The sequence below is a fragment of the Pantherophis guttatus genome, chromosome 2 (assembly GCF_059756535.1).
Source record: "Pantherophis guttatus breed Tessera chromosome 2, ASM5975653v1, whole genome shotgun sequence".
NCBI lineage: Eukaryota > Metazoa > Chordata > Lepidosauria > Squamata > Colubridae > Pantherophis > Pantherophis guttatus.
The window spans coordinates 93,724,488-93,738,399 of record NC_142064.1 but is presented as its reverse complement, the minus strand read 5'-3'; the positions used below and the strand labels follow the sequence as shown (position 1 = coordinate 93,738,399).

At 40.8% G+C, this 13,912-nt stretch overlaps 1 protein-coding gene across 1 annotated transcript in view; it reads right to left on the bottom strand.

Annotated features, from left to right (window-relative positions):
- Positions 1 to 13,912, bottom strand: part of LOC117661647 (neuronal acetylcholine receptor subunit alpha-7-like) — a 98,202-nt gene that overhangs the window by 33,407 nt on the left and 50,883 nt on the right. The window contains exons 5-8 of the mRNA XM_034410697.3: positions 9,834 to 9,913; positions 6,088 to 6,255; positions 2,061 to 2,255; positions 1,334 to 1,420 (exon numbers count right to left, since the gene is read on the bottom strand). Of these exons, the coding sequence (XP_034266588.1) occupies positions 1,334 to 1,420; positions 2,061 to 2,255; positions 6,088 to 6,255; positions 9,834 to 9,913 (530 nt within the window). The remainder of the gene's footprint in view (positions 1 to 1,333; positions 1,421 to 2,060; positions 2,256 to 6,087; positions 6,256 to 9,833; positions 9,914 to 13,912) is intronic.

Here is a 13,912-nt window from a genome sequence, read left to right as displayed (position 1 = left end):
GGCCCGACGAAAAGTCCGGAGGTCGGAGATCACTCGTATCTCTGGGGGTAGATTGTTCCAAAGGGTAGGTGCCACCACAGAGAAGGCTCTCCTCCTGGGGGTCGCCAGCCGGCATTGTCTAGCCGACGGCACCCTGAGGAGGCCCTCTCTGTGGGAGCGAACTGGCCGGTGGGAGGCTATTGGTGGCAGAAGGCGGTCCCGTAAGTACCCTGGCCCTAAGCCATGGAGCGCTTTAAAGGTGATCACCAACACCTTGAAGCGCACCCGGAAGTCCACCGGAAGCCAATGCAGCTCGCGCAGGAGAGGAGTCACATGGGAGCACCCCGTCGCTCCCATAATCCCCCGCACAGCCGCATTCTGCACCAGTTGGAGCCTCCGGGTGTACCCCAAGGGGAGCCCCATGTAGAGAGCGTTACAATAGTCCAGATGAGAGGTGACGAGTGCTTGAGTGACTGTGCGTAGGGAGTCCCAATCCAGAAAGGGGCGCAACTGGCGTATCAGCCGAACCTGATAAAAAGCCCCCCTGGCCATGGCCATCATATGCCCTTCTAAAGACAGCCGTGCGTCCAGGAGGACGCCCAAGTTGCGGGATGAGGGAATGTCAGCATTTATGGGGTTTTTAAAAATGATTTTTAACACTGACTGCTTTAAAAACTGAGACGGACAAAATGCAGTTTGGTCCCTACCTAGCATCTGACTCTACTACCATGTTATGAAATAACTACGTTTCTGGTATTTGGCAGCATGATAGTCTATAATTCATTCACACAAGTGCATCATTTGTCATCCTGAACTGAAAAGTCACCACCTTTTACCCTTACAATGGTTTTATGCAGACTTGATCTGTTGTTGATCAGTAAATTTATATTGCAGTTTTCCTAGAGTGGCCAAGAATTTTGTGAACTAAGCTACAGAACAACTGTAAGAATGAGAAAGGTTCCCAATGAATTCCCATTTTCATCAGAACGTGATTTTATTTTATAATTCTTGTTGTGGTCCATTGACAACTCAGAAGAAATTAGTTCTTCCTCCAAATTTCTTTGGAGAAAAAAGGAAGTGTCTTGGAAGCAGTTTTTCCCTTTCCCAAGGGACAACAAAAGTTACTACCGGTATTTACAGTCATGATCTAATTCTAAAAAGCAAATAAATTTGTGTTCCAATATGGGGGAAAATATTTTTAAAAGATTTTTTTTTCCATCTCTGTTCCCATCTCCTCTCTTTCACCTTCACTTTCCCATCAGTTGCCCAGGCAGGAATCTGATCCAGATAAATTTTACGCAGTTTTAAATCTGATTCATTTTTTATCATGAGAAGTGGTGCACCATCAACATACCTATTAAGGGAACTGAATCTGATGTGGCAGGCATTATTTCTGCTACAAGGAGCATAAAAACCGTCAAGGACAGAAGAACAGTTATACCTATAACAAAATTGTGAAAGAGACAAAAAGTGAAGCGGGACTGAAGTCATGCATGTTTTCCACTTTAAAGGTCATTAAATAAAGTGCACCTTCCATTTATTAGATAGGCAATATCTCTAGATTAAGAGAAATGTGTGTTGTAGAAAGTTTTTAAAAAGTATTCTGAACATCAGGAAAACATTACTTTTCTAGTATAATTTGAATAAAAATAGATTTTTCCAATTAATCTGCTTTCTTCTTTTGAATCCAGATTTCCCCAATTTTGAGCAGGGTCGACTGGCAGGAGAAACAGCCTCATGGTGAACCCTCCCCATGCATAGTTTCACATTGCAGGTAACATTTAAAAAAGGCTAGAAGGCAAAATTGAGACTAAGACGGTAGAATTCTAGACTGCAGTATTTCTGAATGAACACATGAGCATAATCAAAATAAATGCTCCTTTATGTTTAGGAGATCAGCATAGTAGAAGACAGTAATGCTGAAAGGCGTTCTCTTATGTTTTGGCTTAATCAATACGTTGAAGGATATTTGTATATATAATCAAAAACACAAATCATTCCTGAAGAGGTATAGCCTTTGTCAACTCTTGCTGTTACATTCTTTTCTACATATTTAAACTGTGCATTGTCTTAATCCTTACCCAAAGATATTTTCTCTCCAGAGTCAGCTGGAAGTAAGAAAACAAGCAATGCTAAGCCTGAAATAAGGACGCAGGGAATCAATAAATTCAATCCATAGTAAAGGGTGCGACGGCGCATTGTAACAGTGTAAGTCACATCTGGATATGGCTCTTTGCAGCAGTCATAGTACAGCTCATTCCTTTTGCCTGGGACACCTGCACAGAAGCAAATTGAAAATATAATAAGAGTAGAAATATGCAATTTCATTCTCAAAATAGCTGAACAGTCAACATTCTTGCTAATTGAGGGCAGTCAGGGATCTAGACCTTATCCAATGTCTTCAGATATATTGAATTTAGTGGTTATCGATTATAAAAGTTGAAGTCTAATATACCATGAGGACACTAGGTTGAGAAAGGCTGGTCTACACTCTTCTTTCTATCAATATATTAGGTCAGTTCAGGTGATGTGTGAAATCACAGTTTGCAAAAATTAGTCATGATTCCTGATGATAACTGAATGGATAATATGTTTTGAGATAAGGCAGCAAACGTGAATTTGAACTTCAAGATTGGAAGGTAGTTTGTAGTCATGTAGGGTTCCATGACTTAACTATAAGTTGTAATTCATACCCTTTATTTCCTTCCTACCAACTGTTTATTTATATCCCTCATCTAACCTTTGCATTCCCTTAGATGTACATCTTAAGTATTAAACCAATTCCCAGTTTAGGAACAGGAGACAAGCCTAGCGGAACCTACCAATTCATTAGTGACTTCATTCATTCTGTAGATTACCAGGTATCCCATCAGATCACTTCGATTATTTTACCCTTTTACTACTTCTTAGAGAAAGTGTGGAGAAGCTGTGGTCCTGCAGAAATTGCTGAATAGCCTATCTATTTGTGAGAAATGCTGAAAACTGAACTGCTGAATATCCAGAGAGCCAAAGCTTATTTAATGCTTCTATCCCATTCATTTTCAGTAATTATTGTGAACACCGTAATATTCTAGGAAATAATGTATGAGTACCATCTCAGGATAAATATTTAGCTTTGTCACGGCACTAATTTTACTCTAAGGGCATATGATTGTACACACTGAAAAATCCATATAAATCTATGAAGCAGCGCAAACATATCTCATGAAGAATTAGTCAATGTTCCTTTAAAAATTATCTAAGCATATACAGTAGCCATTACTCTACTGATCAGTTTCATTATAGAACTGTAAGGTGTAATGGACTATTCTTCAATCTCTCTATCAAATTGCAAATAGCAATCAACCATTATTACAATGTTTAGTGATTGAGGTTGTAGGTCTTAAGCTATTTATAGAACAGCAGATGGAAAATATTTTCATTGTGTTGCCTTTGTATAGAACCAATGCTACTTCTGTTTTTAGTGCTTCTTTCAGCATCCCTCTTTACATGCTTTTTTAAAATAATTTTCATCCAGATTATGTCTTAAGCAAGCCTAAAGGACATGGCTGGAAAAGTTCAATAGCCTTGACAGAAACAGATGTGCAGTATGAACATCAACTCTGAAATGGCAAACATGGGGAAGTTCTGAAGCCTAGTTTTAAAAAGTTGTGGCGTTACGAATCAGCCTTTTTTTTAAATGCATACTACAAAAAGCTCTGCAGCTTTTGAGAGGAAAAATCACCCAAACACCAGCTTTCAGTGTGAGCAAGAAATATATAAATATGCAGGCATTCATAACGATAAAAAAAAAAAAATCTCCCTTCCTCCAGGCAGAGCTGAATTTAGTCATAAACTAAACAAACTACAGCTTAAGACATCAATGTCTGAAGGGGGCCTCCAATATTTCAGATTTTCATTTGTCATGATTTTAATATAATTTCACATATGAAAGCCTCCATAAATTAAGCTCTCCTGTATGGTCCATATGGCACTTTTTAGTTTGATTAAATTATGCCTTCTTTCAGATGCGTTCACATTTTCTGTTCATCCTGGCAGCATTCTTCCTATGTTTCCTTGTGTTATATTCTCTGGTAGTCCCTGCCAAATACAATCCATAGCTTAGGGCCTCACTATGTTTAAATCCAATCCTGGCTCTGGGCAACAGCTCTGATAAGTGACGAATTAAATTCCAGGATTTTGTTATCACTGGAAATAACTTTTGCGGCACACATCCACTGCTGTCACAGTCGATCAGCTGTAGGAACAGCATAGGTTTCTCAGGCCCACCTCCAAGCCTATGAATATTTAAACATAAGCTGACAGAAGAAATGTTTTGAAATAAAATATGCAAGTTCTTAGGGGTTCAGTTCTTAGGGTGTCGGAGAACTGAAATTGTAATCTGAGCTGAAGCCACAGTAGAGGAATCAAATGGGGGCAATACACTATCCCTGTCAAACAAGACATCTCAGATATGTCAATGCAAGGGGGCCTCTTTTGCAACTCTCTCCTTTCTTAAAAATAAAAACTGAAAAAGGAAAAAAAAGTACACTTAGTTTGCAAGGATGAAGAACTTCTTTCTCTTAAGAATGGCTGATCTACAATTGCTAGCATACAAGCCAACAGCAAAGCATACAGGGCACTGTAGTTCAGTAATATCTTAAGCATTATTGTTTCCCGAAATTATTTACAGTACACAAGCAGTCCTCAACTTACAACAGTCCATTTAGTGACCATTCAAAGTTCCAACGGCACTGAAAAAAGCAACTTATGACCATTTTTCACACTTATGACCATTGCCCCATTCCCATGGCCACGTGATTTACATTCGGATGCTTGGCAACTGGTTCATATATATGATGGTTGCAGTGTCCTGAGGTCACGTGATCATCTTTTGCGACCTTCTGACAAGCAAAATCAACGAGGAAGCCAGATTCACTTAACAACCAGGCTACTACTATTTTAACAACAGCAGTGATTCACTTAACAAATGTGGCAAACAAAGTCATAAAATGGGGCAAAACTCATTTCAAATTTCTCACTTAGCAACATATATTCTGGGCTCAATTGTGGTCGTAAGTCGAGGACACCCTGTAATATAGTTGGAAAGCAGAGTTAATATATTATGTTTGATTCTGGAGGTGGAGGTTACTGCCAAGGAGGAAAAGTCCAAGTGCTGGATAGGCAGATGGATAGCAGATAAAGCAGCCAGCTGGATGGTCAATCCTTCTGCTGAGAGGAAGTAGGAGACCTGATGTTCTTCTGTTGGATTGGATACTTGAGATCTTCTGATTCCTTGAGCTAGTGGATATAATTTATGTAACTTATCTCATCTAAAATAAGCAGGATTAGGACTGGGTAGTATTAGTCTGAAAATATCTTGGCTGTAGGGAGACTGGAAAGATTTAAATAAAAGAAAAAGAAAAACAACTTCCAAACCAGGGGTGAAATCCAGCAGGTTCTGACAGGTTCTGGGGAACCAGTAGCGGAAATTTTGAGTAGTTCGGAGAACTGGCAAATGCCACCTCTGGTTGGTCCCAGAGTGCGGTGGGAATGGAGATTTTGCAATATCCTTCCCCCAGGAGTGGGGAGGGAATGGGGATTTTGCAGTACCCTTCCCCTGGAGTGCGGTGGGAATGGAGATTTTGCAATATCCTTCCCCCAGGAGTGGGGAGGGAATGGGGATTTTGCAGTACCCTTCCCCAGGAGTGAGCTGGGAATGGAGATTTTGCAGTATCCTTCCCCTGCCACGCCCACCAAGCCACACCTGCAGAACCGGTAGTAAAAAAATTTGGATTTCATCACTACTCCAAACTGATTCCATGAAAACCATAAAGGCGCAATCAAGACATTTTCAAGAGTTCAACTTGATTTGAAAGAGTCTTTTATCTTTATCCTAAACTTGACCCACTTTATTCCATTCTCTCAAACCAAAAGATTCAGGATCCTAGGAACAGTATTACCAAGTGGCAATGTATGAGTCATACAATATTTATCTTACACCTGATATGAAAACACATTGAAGCATGGCTGGAGTAGCATCACAGAAACAGATATATAATTATCCCTCGCTAACAGGATTTTAAGAAAATCTTGATTCATTAAGCTTCTTTAAGAAATTCAGCATACCTACTAAATCCCATTCACCGTTTGATATGTAGTTAGAAACATCAGCTTCGAGCATTTGCAGATCAAGCAGCCAACCATTGTGTGTCCATGAACCAAATTTCAAATTGCATTTCTGCACATCAAAAGGAAACCAGCGGACATCAATGTAACATGTGCTTTTCAAGATGCCTGTAAGGAAAGACAACGTTAAATTGATGAAGACAAGAGTAAAATGGGATGAAATTGCATTGATATACATTTATGTATATTTACACCAAACATTAAAGGGTCTGATGGCTTTAAAGTGTGTTCCAAACTCATCTGCTAATAAACTAAATCTGTAATTTTAAATCCTAGCTGCACTCTTTGGAGGAGAGCACAGAAAAAGTTAACAAAAGAAATATCTAGAGCAGAGTTGCCCAATCTTGGCAACTTTAAGATGGCTGTCTGGGGAATTCTGGGAGTTGAAGTCCACATGTCTTAAAACTGTCAAGGTTGGGAAACCTTACTCTAGAGTATCAGTAAAGCTCAAAGCAACTTTGCGCAGATATCAAATTCTTCTCCATAGTAGCATGTATTGACGTGAAGACTGTATATTATCCATTTCAGCCTCAGCAAAAACAGCTGAATTGCTATCTATGGAAGTTAGTCATACTGTGAAACTAATGTTCTCACTTCAGTGCCTCACATTTTCTGGCCACTGGGACATTTCCAAAAGGTTTTTTGAGGACGGCCCACAGGGCACTTAGCTCTTTGCTGGTTTAAGTTTGTTAGTTTAATTTATTAGCTTATAGGAAGGTTCATTTTCAAAGACTGTGTAACCTAATAATGTTTTTCAAATGCTGTGGATGGGAATGAAAAAAATCCTACAGTAACCTGTTATATTCCATGTCTGGAAGTATCAGATTGGTCTTCTGATATCACCTTATTTCCCACATGAGAGAAATGCTGGGCTCTCAGATATTTTGTTTTTCCTGACTCTGAATAATTTGTCACTCAGGAAGACAGAAAGTATCATCAATGTTTCTAATCTGCTTTCATAATTATTGGTCTTAAAACCTAACAATATCCATCTTGGTAACTATCGTCAAAATGCAAGCTGGCATGAAAAACAACATTAAAAGGGAAACTAACAGCTTGCTAGGATTAATGCAGAAACAGTTCTGTTTGAATACTTTTTAAAAAGAAATAATTGTTTTTTACAGGTGAAGTAAAATTTGACCCAGAATTCTCATAGAATAGAATGGAATGACCTTGGAGGTCTTCTAGTCCAACCCCCTGCTTAGGCAGGAAATCCTATACCATTTCAGACAATGGTTATCCAATCTCTTTTTTAAAACTTCCAGTGTTGGAGCATCCACAACTTTTGGAGGCAAGTTATTCCACTAATTGTTCTAACTGTCAGGAAATTTCTTCTCAGTTCTAGGTTTGCTCTCTCCTTGATTAGTTTCCATCTATTGCTTCTTGTCCAGCCTTCAGGTGCTTTGGAGAATAGCTTGACTCCCTCTTCTTTGTGGCAGCCCCTGAGATATTGGAACACTGCTATCATGTCACCCCTAGTCCTTCTTTTAATTAAAGTTATGGTGTCCATGACTGCAGAACGGTAAAAGTTGATCTATATCTTTAAATCAAGATGTACAGTACTGAAGAATATCACATTTAAAGATAACTAACATGCATGAATCATTGCTACCAAGGAATAGAGTGCTGCTTGTTCCCAAGTAACGTGGGGTCATTGCATCCTAGCAATGCAGCATTGCTTACTTTCTATGCCCAATATGCCCAATAATGGCACCGGTTTTCCCTTAGCCGAGCTCCAGTACTGCAGGTGAATCTACTGAAAGAAAATTGCTTAGGAGAGTTTGGCTGCATAAAGGTAAGCAATACATTGTGGCAGTGGGATTAAATATCCTTTACTCAATTTGCATTTAAATTGCATTACATAACGCTTTATATAATTGAAGCATGTCTTGGTTCAAAGTACATAAATCTGCAACAGCCAGAATAGTTTCGTCCTCTGTGAAAAATGTGGCAAGATGCTTGTTCGATAAACTTCAGTGGAAGACTTCCAACTTCAGTGATAAACCATGAGCAGAGTGCCTTAACTGTTTGAAACTGCATTTATAATGCTTGAGACAAAATAACAAACACACACAATTTAAACCGATATGAATTTTGAATTATCGTTAAAAAAAAGTAACACCGTAACTAAATTTTCTCTTTGGATTTATATCAGCTTTTTAACATCTTTTTCTGCAATAAAATGTTCTCTCTAATTTTGCTTTTCCCTAAGGACTGTCTGCTCTGACATAAATACTTCATGTCTAACCAGCAATTAATATTTATCACACATTCTTTGCCACTTAATTATTCCATCTTTCACTGACTAAAAATAAAAGCAGAAGGAGGGGGAAAAACAATGAGATATCTCCAAAATGTTTGACATAAAACATAGAGCTCTATAACACTGTGGTCTATTTGAGACTTAAATTGACTTTGCCATGAAATACTGGGGCTCAGCAAACAGGAGATACGGTTAAAGTTTTTCTCTCCGTACAGAAATGAAGTTGGGAATGTACATCCCTCTTTCCACAAGAGGACAGAAAACCCTTCTTCCTGATGGGAAGGAAATTACATTTTAGGCTGTTTACAAAAAGACAGCACAATATTTCCAGCATGGGCACAGGACCATTGAACTAGCTTTCCAGTTCAGATAAGTTTTTCCCTCTGTAATATCGCTTATGTTCAGTGGGCAGATGGGAATCTGTTTTTATTGCCTCTTTCCTGCCACCATTAGGTTGAAATTTTTACAAATCAAGTAGATGGTGGCAGGGCTAGCTGACCTCAGCTGGAATTGGAAGCTAAGCAAAATTGTCCCTGGGTGATATTTGGATCTGTGAATTCCAGCCAACAGTAGTGTTGGGGGGGGAGGGTGTTGGAATTCTCAGTGTGAGAAATGGATAGAGGTAATTGAAAGGTGGGAATAAAAGGTTAACTCTTGCCAGCATCCATGCAACAGTTCTAATCCAGATCATATGAAACCATATTGTTGCGGAAAACTGGAACACAAAATCACTGCTTGTGATGTATCTGTTCTCCTGCTTTGATGTAAAGGTTTGATAGCTCATTGTATGATTTCACAACTTGCAATCCAGTGAAACAAAGGAAACAGAGGAAGAGAGAGACACACACAGAGAGGCAGAGAGGAAGAGAGGGAGGGAGGGAGGGAGAGAGAGTGAGAGAGAGAAAGAGATAAGCTACTTTTATTTCAAAAATATTTCAACCTTTAAAAAAGTAATATTTAGAAGTCCACACGACTCGTCTCCGAATAGATGTTCAAAGGGACTGTGTTACTTTTAGTGAGTCCTTAATGTGTTTATTTTGCATAAATTGTGTTTAGATCATTCAAAGCAATGCTTTTACTTTGCTTTTTTACCTATTGAACAAAAATAAGTAGATATAGACAAGCCTGTTGGCACTTTCACGTTTTTCTCCACAAAAGCAATCTGGGGACATATGCATAGCTTACTGCTAATATAAATTCTGATGGTGGAATAACTGTCATGTTTACAAAAGTTATGCCTTATAGTTGAGTGCTTAGCAAAATTCACCCCTATTCACAAGCAAGAATGTTTTTGTGCAGCAATAATGACAGAATATTCTAATAATGCAGACATACTCTAAACATTCTAATCTACAGTACATTCACAGATATTCTTTCCTTCCTGAAGAATTGATTAAAACGCTTATATTAAAAACTCTCTTACCTGGAGGTATATACTGACATGATCCCGAATAGTTTACCAAAACATTGGTATGAAATGTTGCATCAAATCTTTCATCTGCACTATAAAATGCATCAGAAACAATTAAATATTGGTTAGAAAAACATAGAAAAACATAGAATAATAATAATAATAATAATAATAATAATAATAATAATAGCTATTATCATTTGAGTCTTTTTTACTATAAGTATCAATTTTAGCAGAACTATCAGAATACATATGTAGTGGAGTAGGGATTATGAATTATAAATCACATGTTTCAACTATACACATATAATTTCCAATTCATTATCAGACTTTAGTTCTTCAGTGTGTAGCAATTAGATGAATAAGCTTAAACTACTATATTACTCAAAACTTCAGCAGATTAATTAATAAAAGTCAATTTTTTTCTGTGTGGCTGGGACTTGATGGCACTTTTGTGTTGCTTTCTTAAAATACTTTTCCCTTTGGTACACCGAAACATTGATCCAAAATTTAAAATGACAATTATAAAATGTTTCATAATAACAGTATTAGCTTACATACTACTGTTAACTTTATCAAGCAACATCTGCCTATCCCAATTCCTTGGGGAGGATTCAATGAGTAGGATAAAAAAAGTCAGATTTGATTGCTTATTTGTTCCCTATGACTATCATTTAGTGTTGTACCTTATGATTCTTGATGAATTTATCTTTTCTTTTATGTACACTGAGAGTATATGCACCAAAGACAAATTCCTTGTGTGTACAATCACACTTGGCCAATAAAGAATTCTATTCTATTCTATTCTATTCTATTCTATTCTATTCTATTCTATTCTATTCTATTCCATTCTATCCTATTCTATCCTATCCTATCCTATCCTATCCTATCCTATCCTATCCTATCCAGATGTAGTTTAAACGTCTGGCTGAAGGTGCAACCAACCACAATAATGATAAAAATAGTAACTCTTCTAATTCCTAGTAGCTCTCGAAAGAGAATTCTGTCCTCTCTTAACTGATGGGTCATCTGAGATCTGCAAATAGCAGATCTGAAAAAGGATAACTGAATTCTATTCATTTACCACTGCTGTCAAGTTAATTTTACTAAGATGTGTATTTTAATGCCTTCGTTTAGGATACATTTTTATTTATTTTTTATTTTTTATTTTATCTTGAATTTATATACCGCACCTTCTCCAGAGGGACTCAGGGCGGTGTACAGCCAGATAAAAACATACAATATAAACATTAAAAACAGTTAAAAGGATATATATTAATTTGGCCCCAATTTAAGATAACAGACCAATTAAAAATTAAAAAATATTAAAAAATATGTTAAGCCAGCCCAGCTTGCTGAAAAAAGAAAGTTTTAAGGGCATGGCGGAAGGCACCGAGGTCTTGGATCCTCCTTATCTCCCGGGGCAGCTGATTCCAGAGGGTAGGTGCCCCCACAGAGAAGGCCCTCCCCCTGGGGGTCACCAGCCTACATTGTTTGGCTGATGGCACCCCGAGGAGGCCCTCTCTGTGGGAGCGCACAGGTCGGTGGGAGGTCGTCGGTAGCAGCAGGCGGTCTCGAAGATAACTAGGTTCTATGCCATGGAGCGCTTTAAAGGTGGTAACCAACACCTTGAAGCGCACCCGGAAGACCACTGGGAGCCAGTGCAGCTCACGCAGGAGTGGTGTTATGTGGGAGCGCCAAGCAGCTCCCGTAATTACCCATGCGGCCGCATTCTGGACCAGTTGAGAGCCTCCGGGTGCTCCTCAAGGGGAGCCCCATGTAGAGAGCGTTGCAGTAGTCCAGGCGCGAGGTGATGAGGGCATGAGTGACTGTGCACAGGGAATCCCGATCAAGAAAGGGCCGCAACTGGCGAATCAGGCGAACCTGACAAAAGGTCCCCCTGGCTACAGCCGTCAGATGTTCCTCCAAGGACAGGTGCAAATCCAGGAGGACTCCCAGATTGCGCGCCCTCTCTGCAGGGGCCAAAAACTCGCCCCCGATAGTCAGTGATGGAGTCAACTAACTATATCGGGATGCCAGGAGCCACAGCCACTCAGTCTTGGTAGGGTTGAGCTTGAGCCTGTTCTTCCTCATCCAGATCCGCACGGCCTCCAGGCACTGGGACATCACTTCAAGGGCATCGTTGGGGTGGCCTGGGGTGGAGATGTACAGCTGGGTGTCATCAGCGTACTGATGGTACTTTACCCCAAAGCCACGGATGATCTCACCCAGCAGCTTTACATAAATGTTGAACAGAAGGGGCGAGAGGACCGACCCCTGAAGCACTCCACAAATGAGAGGCCTCAAGGTCAACCTCTGCCCCCCTGCCAACATGAACTGCGACCGGTCTGAGAGAAAGGAGGAGAACCACCGTAACACGGTGCCCCCCATCCCCAACTCTTCCAACCGGTGCAGCATGATACCATGGTCGATGGTATCAAAAGCCGCTGAGAGGTCTAACAGGGCCAACACAGAGGAGCAACCCCTGTCCCAAGCCCTCCAGAGATCATCTACCAACGCGACCAATGCCATTTCCGTGCTGTGCCCAGACCTGAAACCCGACTGGAATGGATCTAGATAAGATGTTTCCTCCAGGAATTGTGGAAACTGTCGTGTGACCACACTCTCAACAACCTTCGCAACAAAGTGAAGGTTGGAGACAGGACGATAGTTGGCTAATACTGCCGGGTCCAGGGAAGGCTTCTTAAGGAGAGGCCTCACCACCGCCTCTTTCAAGGCAGCGGGGAAGTGACCCTCACTCAACGAAGCGTTGATAATTCCCTGGAGCCAACCTCGTGTAACCTCCTGGGAAGCCAGTACTAACCAGGAGGGACACGGGTCCAGTAAACATGTGGCCAAACTAAGTGTCCCCAAAGCCCTGTCCACATCATCAGGCGTCACAGAGTCAAACTCTTCCCAGGTAACATTCTCAAGACTATTCCTCGTCACCCTGCCTGGATCTACCCAGTCAGAGTCCAAATCCCCCCGGATCTGAGTGATTTTGTCATACAGGTATTGTCCGAAATCCTCGGCCCTGCCTTCCAGGGGGTCCTCCCGCACTCCCGGATGGAGCAAGGAGAGGGTCACCCTGAACAGGGCAGCCGGACGATTCTCTGATGATGCAATAAGAGCGAAAAAGTAATTACCCTTTGCCGCTTTTATCGCCACTGGGTAGATCTTAATATGCGACTTTACCAGTGTTCAGTCAGATTAAGCGAGACTGGCCCTCCAACCGCTCTCCAGGCGTCTTTTCTGGTGCTTCATCTCCCTCAGCTCCTCGGTAAACCAAGGAGCCACGAGGGATCGGCACTGGGTCAGAGGCCGCAAAGGCACAATTCGGTCCAAGGCCCCACCAGCTGCCCGATCCCTGGCAGCCACCAGGTCCTCAGCTGAATCGTGTGCCAGATCCTCAGGAAGTGGCCCAAGCTCCATCTGGAACCTATCAGTATCCATCAGGCGCCTGGGGTGAAACCATCTTGTTGGCTCCGCCTCCCTGCGGCGGGGTGTAGCGGTTCGAAGGTCCAGGTGAAGTGGTCTGACCATGACAAGGGTTCCATGTCTATATCCCCTATAACAAGACCACTCAACCACTGGCCAGAGACAAAAATCAGGTCCAGAGTGTGACCCCCCTTGTGGGTGACCCCCCCCTGTACATGTAGTCCTCGATTTACAACCATTCACTTAAGAGACTGTTCAGAGTTGCAACGGCACTGAAAAAAGTGACTTATAAAACTGACTTATTCTTCAGAGTTACGACAGTTTCAGCATCCCCATGGTCATGTGATCAAAATTCAGATGCTTGGGAACTGACTCACATGTATGACCATTGCTGTGTCCCAAGGTCATGTGATCCCCTTTTGCGACCTTCTCACAGGCAAAGCCAATGGGGAAGTTAGATTCACTTAACAACCGTGTTACTAAATTATCAACCGCAGTGATTCACTTAACAACTGAAGCAAGAAAGGCTGTAAAATGGGGCAAAACTCACTTAACAGATGTCTCACTTACCAACAGAAATTTTGGGGTTCATTGTGGTTGTAAGTCAAGGACTGCCTGTATAATCTTTAGTTAAGAATCACACTGTTTTTATT